A 19,907-nucleotide genomic window follows, 5' to 3' on the forward strand; every position below is an offset into this window, starting at 1 on the left:
AACATGATTTTAATAGCTGCATAAATAGTTCATTTAACCTTCCTCCTGGCTGCATTGGTAAGTGTTCAACGTCCAGATCAAAGGAACAAAGAGCTGTCATGCTTGCACTAGCCAGATTGTGTTTGGGGCACTGTGTTCCCACATCTGAGAGCAACATCTTGAGTGGGACATTGTCCAAGAAAATTTCATCCTCAGAGCGTCCTGGAGGAAGAGCATTCAGAAACCACTTTTTGGTCATCAAATCATTTGTTCCTGCCTCAGGACTGAGAAATGAGGACTGTTTTGTTTGGATTTGAGAAGACTTAGCAGGCACTTGAGACCTCTCTACAAACATGTTAAGAAACTTAAGTGAAAGAGAGAGTGTGTTGATTCAGTTTTGCTCTAGAGATCAAGAACTAGGAAGGCTCTTGGATGTTCCGAAGAGGCAGCAGTTAGACTTCACAGAAGGAAGCTCTTGCGGCCGGGCGCGGTGGCTCAAGCCTGTAATCCCAGCACTTTGGGAGTCCGAGACCGGCGGATCACGAGGTCAGGAGATCGAGACCATCCTGGCTAACACGGTGAAACCCCGTCTCTACTAAAAATACAAAAAAAAAACAACTAGCCGGGCGAGGTGGTGGGCGCCTGTAGTCCCAGCTACTCTGGAAGCTGAGGCAGGAGAATGGCATAAACCCGGGAGGCGGAGCTTGCAGTGAGCTGAGATCCGGCCACTGCACTCCAGCCCGGGCGACAGAGCAAGACTCCGTCTCAAAAAAAAAAAAAGAAGCTCTTGCTTCGTAACAACTGGAGCCGAAATTGAGAGTGAGCTCCTGTCATCTGCAGCATTCCAGAATGGATCTGAAAACTCCTCACCAGAGGCATGGCAGAGGAGACGTCCGGCTGTGGGTGGGAGTTCTCGAGGAGTTGGGGGAAAGATGGAGCAGCCTGTCTCACCTACGCAGCACCCCTGAACTGAGACACCGTAACTCAGAACTTCTAGCCACTCAATGGCCTGTCCAAGTCTCACTAGAAGTATGGACAAGGCTGAGGCTATGGTTTCTAAATTCTCAAGTCCCATTCTAGTGATCCTCCTCCTTCACCAAAGCACAGGGAATATGCAAAACGATGGCAGGAAAAAAAATCAAACACAGACACGTAGTTAGCTTTCTCCCCAGCCACCCTCTGGCCACGCACCTTTAACTCTATAATGTCAGCTTCCTCTCTGGTCAAAGGAAAGGAGCATCCTTTGAGGATTAACACTCGAGGAGGAGACCTGTTAATGCAGGACCACCTTATTCTCTCGTGGACCCAGAGGGAGGCTGGTTTAACGCAATCAGCCAGATGATGCGCAAATGGGTGAAGCAAAATGCATAGAAAGGATGAAGGCAACAGGTGTGTGGGTCTCAGCTACTGTGGTGGAAAAAGCTTTCACAAAGCTTCTGTGGTAAAGCTACAACTGCAAAGACATCATGGTGCATAAAAATACGTCAAAGATTGCTCACTCCTGGGCTGAAACCTAAGAATAGCTTAGCCTCCTTTGTCTCCATATGATATTCTGATACAAGTGGCATGCCAAGACTTGCAGTGTGGAGGCTGTGTGTCCACATGAACGGCATTTTCACTCTCTACCTCACCCAAGCTGACTGAGCATGTACTCCCGTCACATTCACCACACAGGTGGTGCTCCATGCCAGGAATCTGGGAAAGGGGAACAAAATGTATATGTGGATGAGTGGATGGTGGGGCCAGGGGCCACATTCCAATGCTTACAGTCAGAGACGACTAGAGATCACTATGGCTGTTCTCCCCTGTGAGAATGGGAAGAGACCTGAGAGATCCCCTAGGCCAATGTCCCCAGTTGAAAGGGAAGGGCTGAATAATGAAATGACTTGCACAGTCACAAGTCACCAAGAGCTGGCTATAATTTAATCTTGCATTTCACAGCCCAGCAGTGCAAGGTTTTGAGCAAATGAGTGACACTTGCGGAGAATTTTAACTAGGGGATTAAAAAGCAGAGCCAGGTGACGACCAACCAAAGAATTTGTAAGAATATGATTTGTCAAAAAATGTCAGCTCATGGTATTCAGAAGCCAAGGAGTGGCGGGGCACAGCAGCTCATGCCTGTCATCTCTCTCACCTTGGCCTCCCAAGGTTTGAGTTTGGGAGACCGAGGTGAGCGTATTGCTTGAGCCCAATAGTTTGAGACCAGCCTGGGCAACACAGCAAGACCTAGTCTCTTAAAAAAAAAAGACGAGTAATGAGTATACATGCACAAATGAAGTAATTCAGAATATCCTCAGAACTGGAAATGTGTTCCCGAGCACAGTAAAAAAAAGTGAGCAACGCCATTCTAGAAGTACTTTTCACGTAAGCTACAGCTTCTATCTCTGTGAGTTTAACATGTCCTTCCTTTTAGATTAAATGCAAATGCATAAAGTTAACCAATCATGCTCATAACACACTGTCTTATGAAGACAGGGACACGTGTAATTACTACCAGCATTTCAATAGGGACTACTGTGTCACAAATGACAGACAGCTAAGATGGTTGAGGAGTGGATAATGAATCAATCTATTTAGTCAACATTATTATGCTTAAAGGGAAGTCAGAAACTCCCCAAATGATTCTTGTGCTGTGGAAAGCCTGTCAAATCAAAATATTCTTAATGTGAAATTAAGAAGAATTTTGCTGTTTGTAGATACCCAGGCAAGGAGAATGAAAATGATATGTAGATAACACACCATTGTTAGATTTATTATCCAAACAAGAGCTTTTAATCCACCAAGGCTTAAAAACACGTAAAAGGAGAGTGGTAAATTTCACTTTACTGATGCACTCACTGTGGAATGCCTGGTTCAGAATCACATCAAGGATTATGTCATGCCCTTTTTCTGATAGTTAATGAACCTTTGAAGTAAGAGCTTTTCTATTCTTTTCACACCAGATATTAGTCTTTATTTGAAGGCTGATTCTTGCTAACACCCGATTTGCTTAATGAACATTGAATAGTTGGTCAATAATATTTCAATTGTGATATGATCTTTTTCCAATCTACTAAAAAGATTAGTTAACATCCTCGGTTACTTTCCTTGAAACAGACACCCACTGATGTAGATTTGCATATAGAGGCAACTGGAAACCAAAACATGCCAAAGTGTGGGGACTCCCAGGGTAAGTGGGCACCTGAAAGTGGGGTCAGTAGCTTTTATAGATTAAGCTGGGAGGGGAGGGAGTAGGACTTCAGTGATAAAACAAGTAGGTAAGGAGGTAGAGGAAGATAAAGGATAAAAGGAGATGGGCCTGCTTGCAAACCTTAAACACCATCCAATTAATAGTAACTATGACATTAACAGTACACCGGATGTAATTCCTTGCTTTTAGCATGTTAATATGATGCCAGGTGCATTCACATTAATATCTACATTGTGTACACACACACACACACACAGCCTGTATGAGCATTTTAAAAATCCTGGGAGGATATATGAGAAGCAGGCGAGATGGAGATTTCCAGATGTTGGGAGACACAGGAATGTACTTTTCATCTTAAATCTTTCTGTATTTCTTGGACTTTAGCCAGCCATGGGTATGTTACGCAAAACATTGTACATCTATAATTATTAAATATTAATTGCTAATTTTTTTATTACCACTAACCACACACATTTTATCTAACAGTTAGTCATCAATTCTTTCCCTTTAAAAAGGTAAATGAATCTCAAAAATGAGAGATGTTCAAGACTCTGTAAGTCATGTAGTCCATCTCCTTCAGAAAATGATGGCTCTTCCAGGGCAACAGAGCAGATGCATCAGCCTCTACACTGGTTCGTGATGAGGGAGCCCAGGGGAGGGGAGGCAAAGTCACTGAACAGAAAGAGAAACTAGGCTGGGTGTGGTGGCTCACACCTGTAATCCCATCATTTTGGGAGGCCAAAGTGGGAGGATGGCTTCAGGAGTTCCAGAACAGCTTGGATAGCAAAACACTCCATCTCTATGAAAATTTTAAAAAGGAAACAGGTGGATTATAAGTTCCAGGGTAGAGCACACAAAGCTACATGCACAGAATAAAGGGTTGAAAACAAAATCACAAAAATGAGTGCTGGAGAGAGCTAAGGATTAAGAGATGTTAGAATCAGCTATATAGTGAGGCCAAGTCTACATATGTGTGGTCATATGCACAATTTATTTATTTTTAAAACAGCCAAATTCAAGAGGAATAAATGCTCAATTTAAATGTTTGTGTGTCAAGATGGAATCCCCATAAAGGGTAAATATAACTCATCAATTTTGGTGGCCATATTTTCATACTGAAGAATTTCTTGGGCAAAATGACTATTTCATCAAATGGGTGAGAGTTAGATAATGGGGTTTATGTGTGTGTAAATTCTTTTCACTATAGCCAAAATTTTCTTTTCACTATAGCCAATTCTTTTTCACTATAGCCAAAAAAACCCACTTCATAACAAATCTCTTTGACTTCTGCTCAGTCCAACAAACAGGGCTTCCTCCTGCTTTTAGAATAAAACCCCAATCCTATAAGATGGCCCTCAAGGCCCTACCCAGTCTGGCCCTTTCCCTCTCCTCCAGGCTCATGATTTACCTCCTCCAGCAGCCGCACTTGCCTTCCCTCTGCCCTGTGTTTCGTGAACTCACCTTACAGATCTTCACTCAGGTTGCACTGATCACCCATCTAGATAAGAAGCTTATTTCTAGTTACATGCTCTTACTGGATCATATTCCTGTCATCCCAGGACTTCTCTCAATTTGAAGCACATCTTTTATATGTGCTGTCATATGTCACTCTCTCCCACTAGATTGTAAATTCCATGAGATCAAAAACCATTCCAATTTTACTTCTATCATTTTCCCAGAACCCAGCATGATGTGTGGCATGCAGTAGGTGCTCACTATAAAAAAACTTGGGGGCATAAGGCTACCATCATGGAAGGATAAGGTATTTCTTGAGTAGAGAATCCATGTATGACCATATGCAGGTACCCAGATGTGGCTTACCAAGGCCAGCCCTGCAGGAATTCCCCATCTACTAAAAGAAGGGCCTTCATGGGGAGCATTAGCCTTCCCCATCTTTATGAGCTCCCAACTCTAAGAAGAAAGAGGACTTGAGCACCACACATACTATTTCCTCATCCTCGTTAGATATCTCCTGGAGGGAACCTACTCTTAGATACTGGTTAGATTTCTGCCCTTCTAACTTCATGCAAAACAAAAATCAAAAACAAAAACAAAAAAACCCAACAACAAAAAAGCAAAACAAACATAAAGCCCTGTAGAAACATAACTAGTTGTTACAGTACATAGCTAGTCAGGTATGAGCAGGGCAAGAGAGGGCTCCTCAGCCCCTACCACATACACCAGGAGTACAGGGTGATCATCAGGTGATGGTCAGGTTGTTAACTCTCTCGCTAAACTAATAATTGGTCACAGCTGGCACCAGGGAACGGCAGTCTCCTAATACATGGGAAACACCTGAAACTGGTGAGCAGCAGCTTCTGGAGAAGATCTCAGGAATGGGGAGAAGGACTGCAATGCCCCAGAAATATGTCAGCGTATAAGATCCCAAGTCAAGAGGTCAAGCCGCACACGTGGTCTCTCAGGTCGCCTGCTTGGCCCTCTTCCAAGTGTCCTTTCCTTCCTTTCACGACTGCTCTAAAGCTTTTTAATGAACTTTAAGCTCCTGCTCGAAAACTTGCTTTGGTCTCTCCTTCTGCCTTATGTCCCTGAGTCAAATTATTTCTTCCGAGGCAGCAAGATTTGAGGTTGCTGAAGATTCATACAGACAACTACCACTGCTTACATAATGATATGAGATAAAGTTCTAGCATAAATAATATAGAAAAAGAGGTTTCACTAGTATTGAAATACATTTAAAAACGGTAAGGAAAATACTAAATTCATATGTAATACATAAATTATTTCATAATTCATGTGGGAACAAAATAGGAAAAGTTATAGGGTCTAGTGTGGCCATTTACAGCCTGGTCTAAGGTTATTGTGTGATACACATATATCATTTTACAGTCTCAATATCAATGGCACTCACATCCACATTCTTTCAATAGTTCTCTTATAGTCTGTATTTCAACATGACTTCAGGTGTTGGCTGCTTAGAACATAAGGACTAAAGGTTGGCTTGTTTTGTGCCAGTCACTTTCTTTTATGGTCAAAGAAGCTGCTTTAGATGATTAAATATTATGTGTTACTCAGGGAAAAGAACGGTAATATAACACATAAAGCAATCATTGGGTCAGATTATTTATTCATTTTTGTTTTGTTTTAAGACAGGGTCTGGTTCCTTCACCCAGGCTGGAGGGCAGTGACACAATCTCAGCTCATTGCAACCTCCACCTCCCAGGCTCAAGTGATCCTCCCACCTCAGCCTCCTGAGTACCTGGGACTAAAGATGCATGCCACCATGCCTGGCTAATTCCTGAAATTTTTTTGCAGAGATGGGTTTTTGCCATGTTGCCCAGGCTGGTATCAAACCCTGGAGCTCAAGCCACCTGCCTGCCTTGAACTCCCAAAGTGCTGGGATTACAGGTGTCAGTCACTGCACGTGGCCTAGATTATTAATTAAAGGCTAGCAAGAGTAAATATCTAGCATGTTTTAAAAACATAACCTACAAATATAACTCTGCTACTGGAACTATGCATAATTTAACTACCCCTTCCCTTTTTTGCTGAGTTGTTAGGCATAAATCTACAAATGACATCTTTTATTTTTTTAGAGACAGCGTTTGGTTCTGTCACCCAGGCAGGAATGCAGTGGTGTGATCATAGCTCACTGTAACCTCAAACCTCCTGGGTTTAAGGCTTCCTCCTGCTTCAGCCTCCCAAGGAGCTAGGACTACAGGTGCATGTCACCATGCCTGGCTAAATTTTTTTTAACTTTTTTTTTGTAAAGAGGAGGTCTTTCTATGTTGCCCAGGCTGGTCTCAAACTCCTGGACTCAAATAATCCTCCTGCTTTGGTGCCCCAAAGTGCTGGGATTTCAGGTGTGAGCCACCGTGCCTGGCCCAAAAGAGATCTTTCTCAGGCACAGATCACACCAGCTTTAATTACTCGTGGAAAAGTCTACTTTGATCTGAAAACCATGCATATAACATTATTCAACATATTGTACTATTATAACCTTTAGAAGAAATTAAACATTGTACAAATACAAAGTTCTATAATGGTACTGGATAAAACATCTAAGGCATAGAAGACTTTCAAATATATCCTCCATTTTATAAAGGGCAAAAAATTAGACGATACAGGGAAATTGATGAGTAGAAACACACACAACCAACAAGCATTATTGCAGGCGACAGCTTCCAAGTTTCTCACTCACTTCTTAGCATAGAACACTCTCTGTGGGAAAGATCAGAAACTGAAGGACAAAAATACACTCACTCCATTCTCTCTCTACCTTTTCTTCTATCATTCCTTTTTTCTGTTTGCCCACATATTCTGACCTCAAAATTATAATTTAGTTAATAATGCAAAAGGCAAGATTTATTACTGGTTCTTTCTCACCTATGAAAATTAACTTCTTTTAAATAAGGTACAAAAAGGAAATAATAAAATGAAGGCAATGTTGCTCATCAATAAGTAGATAGTACTGACTTCTTCTGGATCTATCTATCAAATAAGAACCTAAGTTCACTCTATTGCCAAAATAATTTAAATCCCATGGTGGAAAAGGAACATAAACTCTTCAATGATTTATGGGCCTCATATCTTCTGGGATGTGTCGCCAATTTATGTGCTATATCCTGGGGTGTTAGCACCTGGGGCTGGATAGAGGTGAAAGATAATGGCTTGTAAACAGGCAGCTCCCTGTTGACTACTCGCCTCAGGAAGCTCTTGCCATTCGCTATATATTTCAGAAATTGTATGCAGAAAGCTGTGCTTACAAATGCACTACAGGAGAGGTCAGCTCTGGAAAATTTCAGACATTTCTGAAACATGCATGTAGCAACCTGATTATAGCACACACAGTCATGGTATCTAGATTTGAGATAAAAATAAAATTAGAGCAAGAAATGATTTAAAAGTGTAATAAGACTTTGCATCACAGGCAGCTAATGTACCATTTTAATTTAAAGAGTAATCGAAGGGTCAATAATGAATGGTGACAATCTGATATTATGGTGTGAAGTGATAATGACATCTGACCATGTTAGTTATTAGAAGGAACAAGGGATTTTCATAATGTTTATATTTTGTATTAAATGTAAGTTGATTCAGCCCTACCCTAACATTTAGAGATGATGTTATGGACATTCATAATCTGGTGCTGAATATTCACGGATGGGCCTGCCAAGACCACTGGCGACATTTCCCAACAGTCCTGCTCTCAGGCTGGCACAGGGACCAGCAGGTGCGCCAATGCCCTGACTCCCTCACCCCTCTCTCATGACAGACTTCTCACTCTCATGGCAGTGAAACAGCAGGTAACGATCGATTTCACCTGAACCAGTGGTTTCAGAGTTTTTCAGGGCCAGAGATCTCCTTATTTAAAGAAAGTTCACACACACACACATACACTCACACACACACACATATGGGGGGGGTTCTGATTTATTTAAAAAATAAATAAATCTCAAAAGAAAGCTAAAACACTGAAGGCTTGCATTTTCCCTGGAGCTGCTTGCTAGAGCACAGCCCTGCTCTGAGGAAAAAATATTCTTTACCTAGAAAGGACATGAAATTTCATGAACTCAAATTTTAAAATGCATGGTCCATTAAGAAAAAGTTGACAGCCGGGCGCGGTGGCTCAAGCCTGTAATCCCAGCACTTTGGGAGGCCGAGACGGGCGGATCACGAGGTCAGGAGATCGAGACCATCCTGGCTAACACGGTGAAACCCCGTCTCTACTAAAATACAAAAAACTAGCCGGGCGAGGTGGCGGGCGCCTGTAGTCCCAGCTACTAGGGAGGCTGAGGCAGAGAATGGCGTAAACCCGGGAGGCAGAGCTTGCAGTGAGCTGAGATCTGGCCACTGCACTCCAGTCCTGCGACAGAGCGAGACTCCGCCTCAAAAAAAAAAAAAAAAAAAAAAGAAAGAAAGAAAAAGTTGACAAACTGGGCTTCATCAAAATGTATAACTTCTGCTCTTCATACACTATTAAGAAAGTGACAAAACAAGACACGAACTAGGAGAAAGTGTTTGTAAATCAAAGGATAAAGGATATGTACAGACTATTTAAAAAATTCCCACAACTCAATATAAGAAAACTCAATTAATAAAATGTATAATATATTACTGGTTTGAATAGGCTTTTCACCATAGAAGACAGATGAATGGCTAATAAGCACTTGAAAAGATGCTCAAATCATTAGTCAATAGGGAAATATAAATTACAATACCGTGAAATAACACTATACATCCACTACAATGGTTATTTTCCAAAAGATTGACAATACAGGTGTTGGTGAGGATGTGAAGAAACTACAACCTCAAATGTTGCTGGTGGGAAGATAAAATGGCACAGCCACTTTGGAAAACAGTTTGGCAGTTTCCTATAAAGTTGAACACACACTTACCATATATCTCAGTAATCTCACTCCTAGGTCTTTACCCAAGAGAAATGAAAACACATGTCCATACAAAGCCTTGAAAGCAAATTTCACAGCAGAATTATTTATAATAGCCCCAAACAGGAAATAATCCAAATGTCCATCAACTGGCGAATGGATAAACAAAATATGTTATATTCATACTACAAAATGGGACATTATGCAGACGGGGAGTAAACACTGCAAAGCATGTGAAAAAGGACTTGTATCTAGAATACATAAAAAACTCTTATAAGTCAGTAACCCAGCTGACATCTCTCTTCCTCAATGTGACTTCCTTAAACACTCTGGCCCATCACAATTGCTTCTTTCCCCGAATTTACTGTCAATAACGTTCACTGGGTTTTTTTCCTGTAAAATATTTCAGATCAGCTCCTGGTGGGGGTGAGGGAGTGTAAGTGCATTAGTGTGGAGCAACATAATACATGAGTGGGTTGGGATGGGATGTGACTTCCCAAAGCTGAGATGGGCTCGCTGATAAGAGGTGTCTGCCAGCGTCTTGGCCACTTGACCCAAAACTCCAGAGCACCTCAAAATCTAGGCACCAATGCAGATCCGAAATTGCTTCCCAAGATCCCACAGCTGAAAAAGTTTCTGGGAATGGCTTTTTTCTTAGTCTTTCAAACTTCCTTGGGTATTGTGTGATGCCTCCAGAACACCCACGGTCATTCCTCCTACACCTGTGTTTACACATCTCTGAATCCCCCATGATGCCTAATACAGTGTTCAAGACATAGCTCAGAACGGACAACATCACTGGATACTCCCAAACACGGAGTGGATTTGGTTCATGGTGCCTACTGCCCGCGGGTTTAAGCAGGCTTACCCATGAATATTCAGCACTGAGAAAAGATGATGAAGTCCTGGAAATTAGTAACACTGTCCTCAAGTTCAGGTAGTTATTTTGATTCTGTTAGGCCGAAGATGAAATAGTATACCTGAGTCTCTCCTGGAAAGAAAAAAGTGGGAAGGAAGTGCCAGGAACCTTGAGATAATTACCAAAAGAGAAAATAAGAGAAATACCCTCAAGTGAGGGAGGTATATACATGAAGAAAAACAACTGAGAGTCTGTCTTTGTGGCAACTAGTGAATCTCCTGCATAGGACATCAGGGAAATGACCTACTTTCTCCACAGGATCCCCAGTGATGAGTGGAAACTGTCGCTATGGTGCCTACAGAATTGTGGTCAATGAGATACACACAATTTGCAAAAAAAAAGGAACAAGATGCAATGGCAACTCGAGTAAAGACTTCAACATTTCATTCCTATGTCCAAGGCTTTAATGTGAAAAGTCATATGAGTTACACAAAAGGAAATAAAATTCCAGGACCTGGAAAGTACCCACCTCTATGGACTTCAGAGACAGTTCATGAAACTTTAAGACTAGTCAGGACCCCAGTGAAAGGTATAAGGTTTACAGAGCTGATGAATCAAATAAAACCTGACCTTAATTAGGAGCCCCTGCCCAATAACTGCAGGTTTATTCTTCAAAGGCATAACCAGATTCTATGCCTCTAAAATGGCCTTGAGATTCTATTATTATTTTTTCTTAGTAGACTCCCAGACAATATGGTAATATTGTTTCCCCTTGATTGGCCAAAGTCTTGTCTACTTATCTATCAATCTTACATAAATTGTGTTTATAAAGGTGCAACTGTGTTTTGTAAAATATTGTACTGGTTTACATACTGTTTTTGAAGATGTCTGAAATAGGAGAATCCAAACTAACTAATGTCTGATTTATTAAAGTTATGGGCATTAAATGCCTAGAAAAATTGTGACATTTGTGAGAAATGTATATAATAAATTTATAATCATAGTTAAAATGTCCAAAGAAATTTAGTTACGTAAATATAAAATGGTTAGGATTTGATTTATGCATTATAGGAACATTAATCAAGGAACAAATGAGTTTGTTCTTATTTTTAATGCAAATATTAGATTTATAAATAAAATCTGTCAGATAAATTTAAACATTTAGAAAAGTAAATTTAGACACTCTTTGATATGTGTAAAAGGTTTCCCATGGAAGTAAAAATTAACTGGAATTTGGTGAAGCCTTTCATCTCATGGATTCCCAACTCTACAATCGAGAGAGAAAAGCAAGAGAACCCTGAACAGTGAAAGGCCATGCCTGCAGACCTCTAAACCAAGGAAAGATTCCAAAGCCTTATCTGGCAAATGTCCACTGATTCCAAAAGAACCAGAACTGCCTGGCAGGGAGCAGGAGAGGGAAGAGGAGAAGGGCATCCCTCTAGAGCACACATAACACAAATGGTCTGGGATGGGACAGGGCTTCCAAAGCTGAGGTGAGCTCACTGACAAGGGGTGTCTGCCAATGCCATATATGCATGGCTACCTGACCTGAAAATCTAGGACACCTCAAAATCTAGGAGGCGATAGGGATCCAACAATGTTTCCTGGGATCCCACAGTAGAGAACATTTCTGGGAACAACTCTGTTCTAGTTTCTCAAACCCACTTGGATATTTTATTTTGCCTCTGGAATACCCAGATCTCTCCTACACCTATGCTTGCCAAGCGAGGGCTTGTGTGGGGCTCAACACTGAGACGCTTTTTACACCATGTCCTACTGGATGCTGTGTTTTCCCTCAGGGCAGGCACAGTGTCTTCTACCTCAGCTGCACTAAGCCACAAAGAGCAACCCTTCTAAGGCAACAAGCAATGGAACAAAGGGTCTAACCAGCAATCAGGACCTACCTCTGTCACCATGTACTTTGAGGAGCTTTTGTGTGACTTGGCAAGTATCATGTCTGTGAAATGTGCGTGAACTTACTCTGGAGCAGGGTTTGTTATGGAAAGCCACTGAAATAACACTGAAACAATATACTCAGAAAACATAAGCATAAATGTAGGGAACTAGGCTACTACAAAGTCTAAAAGATGCTGGGAGTACTTTATAGCAAGTGGGAATGATAAATGGACCCAGCAAAACCTCACAAGTACAGGATCTCATTTAATCTGACAAGTAGGCACGAAGTTCTGAGGACACATCTTCTAACTCCAAATTTCAAGACCAGAAAAGGTCAGTATAAACTAGATGGGAAGGAAAAAGAAAAAAAAAGTTCTACATACTGAAGTTTATATTCTAAAAAATTGGACTTTTGCCTACTATGTGTCAGGCATTTAGTTTATTTGCTCCTTTCAAACTAGTAGGGGGAAAAAACTGGGGCTGGAAAGTTTAAGCAAACTGCCTTTATGTGAGAAAAAAAAATTGGCTGCAAGAACCTCAGTTTGCATTGTACAGCCTTCAAAACTAAAGCCCATGACTACCCACCCCCAGAATCTCGAAGAGTATTGTTTTCATGCTTCTTTCACATTTCAACCAAAGCTGAAAAACGTAGCCAGTCCTCATGGAAATTTCAGTGATGGACTCCTGCTATCAAATTTCTAAACGGTCCTGTTTCTCTTCTCACACCCAGTGGTGAATGGTAAGTGAGAACTCAAGTGTCCACTGTACCATTCTCCTCCCTCAAAGTGAGCTCAAAGTTCAGAGGAAAGGAAACAGTCATCACTCCACTGTCAACAGGGGCATGCTAGAGGATCCCAGGTTTTGGCAGAGGCTAATAGAGGCCTGGGAATCTTTACGTTCATTGAGTACTTTCAGGTGGGCAACTTTCATTTCCATCAAAATAGTGGAAGGCAAAAAAATTCGTCAGAAGTGTGTCCCAATTTCATAGACCGACAGATGGAGGTGTGTAGTAATACATCTTTTATTACTTCCCTTGGCAGCTACAGACTGCATGTGGAGTTTAACTGGGCTGATACATACATTTTGCAGGTGCATTGTTGACAGAGAATTTTTTGGACATTTTTTCTGGCTAGCACAGAAATAAAGTACCTAGGTAGGGAAAGACATTTCCTGGTAGTTAAAGAGCGTTTCTCCTTACTACTCCAAATGCTCTCTCCAGTCACATAACCCTAACATAAGCATTTTTAATGCCTGCCAAGTTTATTCTCAAACATGGGATAGGCCAGCCTGCATTAAAGGGTTCTCATCTGTTGCATTTATGAAATGATTTGTAATCATCAACTCTATAAATATGCGTGTGTAACTTTCTTTACTAAAGCATCAGGCTCCACAAGGGACTATATTTGTGTCATACATAGATAAATAGCTTGGGATGATTAAACTTGATATCCTAAATTTGATTTTCATAGGAAACTGAAATTGCACTGTACCCTTACAGCAATTCTAGTTAACAAGTACCTGAGGCTTAGAGAAACTGGTTCTTCAGTAGCCAGTAACATCGGGGTCACACTACATTTGATGAATAATTTGGTGAATAATTCTTCCCCGTGGCACTCACACCTGATATGCACATTGTGTGGATTAGAGAGTTTTTGGACAAACAGAAGAAAAACATCACTTACTACCGCCAGTTGCTCAGGCTACAGGTATATCACCTAATGAAAACAAGATTTCTCTGAGGAATGTGAAATGTAGTTAGTGTTTTCACCATATAATTATTCTGCCATGATCTTCAAGATACTGAGACAGAAACAAACCTGATTACATTGTTTTTTTATGTCCTGATGTAACTTTCCATTATGATACTGAGCAGGGTCCCCATCTCCCAGACAACAGTTCTGATGCAGATGAATTATCAAAAGTGGAAGTGGGATGATCTTAGCAATTAAGCCCCATGGCTTAAATAATGGTGTGTGGGGCTGGGCACCATGGCTCATGCCTGTAATCCCAGCACTTTGGGAGGCTGAGGCAGAAGGATAAGTTGAGCCCAGGAGTTCAAGACCAGCCTGGGCAACATGGTGAGACCCCATCTCTACAAAATAAAATAAAACATTAGCTGCGTATGGTACATGCCAGTAGTCCCAGCTACTTGGGAGGCTAAGGCAGGAGGATCACTTGAGCCCAGGAGGTCAAGGGAGCAGTGAGCCATGATCAGCCATCAAGACCCCATCTCAAAAATAAATGAATAAATGCGTATGGTATAAACATAATTATATCATATAAGGAATAAAGCATATATGAAACTATACTTAATTATACATATACATTTTATCTTAAAATATAACATCAAATTTCTATATCTGAAATTGAAGTCTAGCTGGCATACTATAAAGGCATTTAGTTATGTAGCTTTCATTAATTTCAGTGAGAAACAGGCTCCCAATCTTTATTAATACTTGAAATTTTAAAAACTTACTATCCATCCATCTATCTATCTATCTATCTATCTATCTATCTATCTATCTATCTATCTCTCTATCTGAGAAGGGGTCTCACTGTGTCACTCAGGTTGGAGTGCAGTGGCGTGATCATAGCTTACTGCAGCCTCAAACTCCTGCACTCAAGAGATCCTCCTGCTGCAGCCTCCCAAACAGCTGGGACTAAAGGCATGTGCCACCATGCCTAATAATTTTTTAATTTTTTTTTTGTAGAAACAGAGTTTCACCATGTTGCCCAGGCTTTAAAGTTTACCTTTTAAACCCATTACTTTGCATTTCAGATACCTGGATGATGACCAAGACAAACTGTTGCAAACAGAGTGGATCTATAGGGACCTACACACTGACTGACCCACATGGCTGCTCGAAAGGAAAGGAAAATGCATTCTGCCACAGAGTCCCAGCTTCTGTCTCCACAAGCTAAAGAGTCTTCTACAATCTACAAACCTAGCATCCCAGGACAATATATTCATGGTGGCTAATTTTATATCAGCTTGACTGGGACACAGAGTGGTCAGATATTTAATCCAACTTTACCCTGGGTATTTCTACATGAGTTTAACATTTAAAATGATAGACCTAGTAAGGCAGGCTGCCCTCTCTAATGTGCATGGGCCTCATGCAATCAGTTTGAATGCATGAATAGAACAAAAAAACTGGCTTTTCTCCAAGGGAGAGGGAATTCTTCCTGCTTGACTGCTTTCAAGCTTGAGCAGTAGTCTTTTTCCTGCCTTTGGACTCCAATTGAACATCAGCTCTTCCTGAGTCTTGGGCCTGCTGATTACAGATCTTGGGACCTCTCAGCCTCCATAATCACAGAGCCAATTCCTTATCATCTCTTTCCGTAAGTGTATCTCCTATTGGTTCTGGTTCTCTGGAGAACCCTGCCTAATACAATCTTACAAGTGGGAAAAAAACTTCCCCTATAGAGTCAGCAAGAGTGAGCTGAGGAAGCCTCATTCATCACCAAGGTAAGAGAGGGAAGAGGCCACAGCAGCTAACAATGGTGACACTGTTAGAAAGTATATGGAACTTGAAACACAATCTGATTGAATTATTCCTACTAGGAGCCTGGAACGGGGAACCAAGAAGGCAAGAGATTAGTATATGGCAGTGGAGAGCATAGAAGGAGGAAAGGTCAGACAAAATAGAGAAGACCTGCTCAAAGAAGAATTTGGTTTTCATTTTGTTTTGTTTTGTTTTTTCTGAAGAAGTTATTAGGCCAGCGGCAGTGGCTCACACCTGTAATCCCAGCACTTTGGGATGCCGAGGTGGGAGGATCGCTTGAGCCCAAGAGTTTGAGACCAGCCTGGGCAACACAGTTTGACATCATCTTTACAAAAAATAAAAAAATAAATAAAAAAAAAAATTAGCCAGGCATGGTGGCACATGGCTGTGGTTCCAGTTACTCAAAAGGCTGAGGCGGGAGGATCACTGGAGCCCAGGAGCTCAAGGCTGCAGTGGGCTATGATCACACCACTGCACTCCAGCCTAGGTGACAAAATGAGGCCCTGTCACAAAAAAGAACAAAAAAAGACATTACTATTCACCCACATTTAGATAGACACATTCTTTCCAATCTATGTGAATTCATGCCACTCCATGCTACCTGCCACCCTCCAGGGCAACAGTTGTGACCACATGGGCATACGCAACTGCTGCTAAGTCTCAAATCCTTATCAAAAATGCTAAGTGACAGCTAACCAAGGTGTGAAGAGGTTTGCTTTTTCATTCTCGTTGATTTAAATGGCATGCGCTCCGGAAAACTCTTCTATGGGTTAGCTTCTGTGTTCTTCTCACAACACTCAAGTGTACTTAAAATCATATTTGTTCTGGTTCACAGAAGGAGGAAATGGAGGGTGTCAAAGGAAATACTTGCAGGATTTCAAACATTACAGGATTACAGACATTCTTTTCCAATGTAAAGACATTCCAGGAAAGCCTCAAACTGGTGTAGTGTGTATAGGCTTGTGATGTAAAAGAATCTAGGGTTCATTAATTCCTATCATGGCTAAAGACCTCACTGGTTTTACCTGTTTAACTGTGCTCAGGTTTTGAAATTAGTGCTCAGAAGTCTTTCATCCCACTGCCACAGTGTTTCTCACCAAAAGGTTTTCTGTCTTTTGCCAGCTCAGTATTCACAGTCTTCACAAGAGAAGGCTAATTCTGAAACAACTATGTAGCCTGCACAGGGCTGGTGAAAGTCCAGGGGCCTCATTCTACCAACGGCTTTTCAAGCCTTTCTTGCTCCCACATACCCCTTCTCCTACTGCTTTAAATGTCCTTTCTTCCCCAGGATTAAGAGTGGAATTTCTAGAGACGGAATACACGTAATCAAATAGTGTTTCTGACACTTCTTAGTTATGTGTGACCTTGGGACAATTATTCACCATGTTGTGCCTCAGTTTCCTCAACAGCAAAATGTGAAAAAATTATAATCCCTAGTGTGTAGGGTTATGAGGATGAACTGAGTTCATGGGTCTAGTTCTTGGAGCAATGCCTGGAACATGGTAAATGTCAGTAAGTGTTACTCATTCTTCCAGCCCCAACAGGTGGTAGATTGCTTGTAGTTCAAGTATAGAACCACACAGGTTCTAGACATGGGTCCACGGTAGAGAAAGCATCCATTTACCAGCCTACCTCCTACCAAGACTGAGCAAGGATTACATCTTCTTTCTCTTTATGTTTCCCAGCACCTAGTGTGGTAAGTACGTGACACACAGCAGGTATTCAGTGAATGTAGATTGAGTGCTTGAAGGGACGACTAATTCTAATTCTAATTCTAATGAGGAGAGTATGTCACCTAAGGGATGCTGTTTATGAATAACAATGGCAATGCAGTAAAGGTAAGCTCCAGCTAGAACCCTGGTAAGAAACACAATTCACTCTTCTGGGATTTTTAAATAATTTACATTCATTTGCTTTAAAATCTTTCAAATGAGGTCACTTTTGTTTATATACTTGTCATTCTTACCAGCATAGACAGAGGTTAAGTATAACAAAACTAACTGAAGCAATGGTTCTTCAACTCCTGGAGACCAAAATCCTAGAAACTGTCTTCAGCAATCTCAAAAGGTTACATTTAATTTTCAACTGCACATAATACACAATTATGACAATTAAAGAGTCGCTGAAAATACCTTTCCAAGTACAAACAAAAGCAAAGCATCAACAGAGACCCAGGACGAGGCAGAAGTGACGACTACATTATGAAGGGTCAGCTCCCCAAACTCACACCCCCCCGAGAGGAGAAGGCATAACAGGATCAGCACCAGACTCTCCCACTCTCCTCTCAGTCACGGTGAGACTTTTGATTTCAGTGTCAAAAAAACCCTCTGTGGAAAGTGCTCTTCTTGTGAAAACACCTGCTAAACAGCAAGCCCTGACACAAACTCAGTCATTACCCTGGCATACGTTCACTAGTTCCTCAGAATGAGCCCCCTCAAGGTGTTTGGTGGGGGACAGAGGAAGGATGAGATGAAGACAGACCAACAAGATAGCCAGACACACACACGCACACATACACACACAGAGTTCTAGTCTCCGCCACAGTAACGAAACTCATTAAATGCCACAGCCTTTCTTCTGTGTGACTTTTGTTACTCCCATGAGGAACATCCAAAGATTTAAACACATTGTCAAGTCAGATTAATCAAAACCATATTCTCTAGTTAAGCGTAAAGAAAAAGAAGTCATAAAGGAATTCAAATTTGTTCACATCTTGTAACAGAAAAGAATAGGTGGATCATATCTGCTATGGTTTGAATAGGTCCCATCCAAAATTCAGGGGTTGCCAATGTGATAGTATGAACAGGCGGGCCTTCAAGAGGTGACTGGGTCGTGAGGGCTGCTCCCTTATTTCTTGGCCAAACAACATTTCTCACTCAATCAAAAGAATCTGCGAAGATCAGTCTAAGTTCACCTGGCTATTATTTAGAATGATAAAGGCTATGAACCAAGTGAATGAGCTACTCAAAAAGCCAAAATAAAAATTCTGAAGGGCTCGGCTACTTTGGTTTTTTTTTTTTTAATGACTCTGGGTAGCAGGCACTCAAGGAAGCCTCCTTACCACGATATCCTCAGGAAATGTGTCTCTGCTGAAGGAGCCATCATCAAACATGACCTCATAGAAGGTCTGCGATGTCACAGCCATCACTCTGCAACTGTAATACCGGGTGTTTCGATGCTTCGTGATGACCGTCTGTCCCACAGAAATGACCTTCTCGCAAGCCTTGGGCTTCTAAAAGAAGGGACACGAAACAGAAAGAAAATAAATAAGAGAGAGAACAGGAAAAGAAAGGACATAAAATAAAAAGTATTCACTTGAAAATCAATCATTTATTTGGCCAAGATTTTAAAAAATTTTTTTAACTTAATACTGAAGAATAATTTCAAACTTACAAAAAAGTTGCAAGAATACAAATAGTATAAACAATACTTGTTTATACTATCACCTTTACCCAGGTTCATCCATTGGTTTTATGTGTGTATGCATATACAAAGAGAGAAAGAATATGTGTGTGTGTATATATATATATACACATGTGTATGTCTGTATCCAACACACATGTATATGTATATCCAAATATATCAACTTCAGGAAACTGAACACTGATAGGATACTTTAATCTCCATCTACACTCCAGTTGGTCAAATGATCGAATAGTGGCCATTATGCTATCCACCTTCCCTACCCTCAAACTCCCAAGTACAGAATCCAGTCTAGACTCAAGTATTGCATTTAGTTGCCACATCTCTTTAGGCTTCTTTAATCAGGACCATTTCCTCTGTCTTTGTTTATGGTAGTGATACTTTGGAAGGATACAATTCTTCCTCCTCCTGCCTTTTAACAAAGCATGTGTCTTAAGTTTGCTCATGATTAGATTCAGGTTATACATTTTTGGCCAGAATCCCAAATAGGTGATGTTGTCTTGTTCTCAGGATATTTCATCTGAAGGCATGTGATGTTTGCTTACCCCTCAATGGTGATGTTAATTTTGATCCTGATCAAAGTATAGTTCAATTTCTCCACTTAATTACTATTTTTCTATTATACTAAAGCAATCTGTGAAAGACACTTTCGTCACTATGTAAATGTCCTGTTCCTCTTAAACTGTTTGGAATTAGTGTCCATTGAG

At 41.0% G+C, this 19,907-nt stretch overlaps 1 protein-coding gene across 1 annotated transcript in view; it reads right to left on the minus strand.

Annotated features, from left to right (window-relative positions):
• KDM4C (lysine demethylase 4C) overlaps positions 1-19,907 on the minus strand; it is a 430,799-nt gene that overhangs the window by 23,656 nt on the left and 387,236 nt on the right. The window contains 1 exon segment of the mRNA XM_017857354.1: positions 18,839-19,009. Within this exon segment, the coding sequence (XP_017712843.1) occupies positions 18,839-19,009 (171 nt within the window).

Source organism: Rhinopithecus bieti, unplaced genomic scaffold (genome assembly GCF_001698545.2).
Source record: "Rhinopithecus bieti isolate Rb0 unplaced genomic scaffold, ASM169854v2 scaffold_42039, whole genome shotgun sequence".
NCBI lineage: Eukaryota > Metazoa > Chordata > Mammalia > Primates > Cercopithecidae > Rhinopithecus > Rhinopithecus bieti.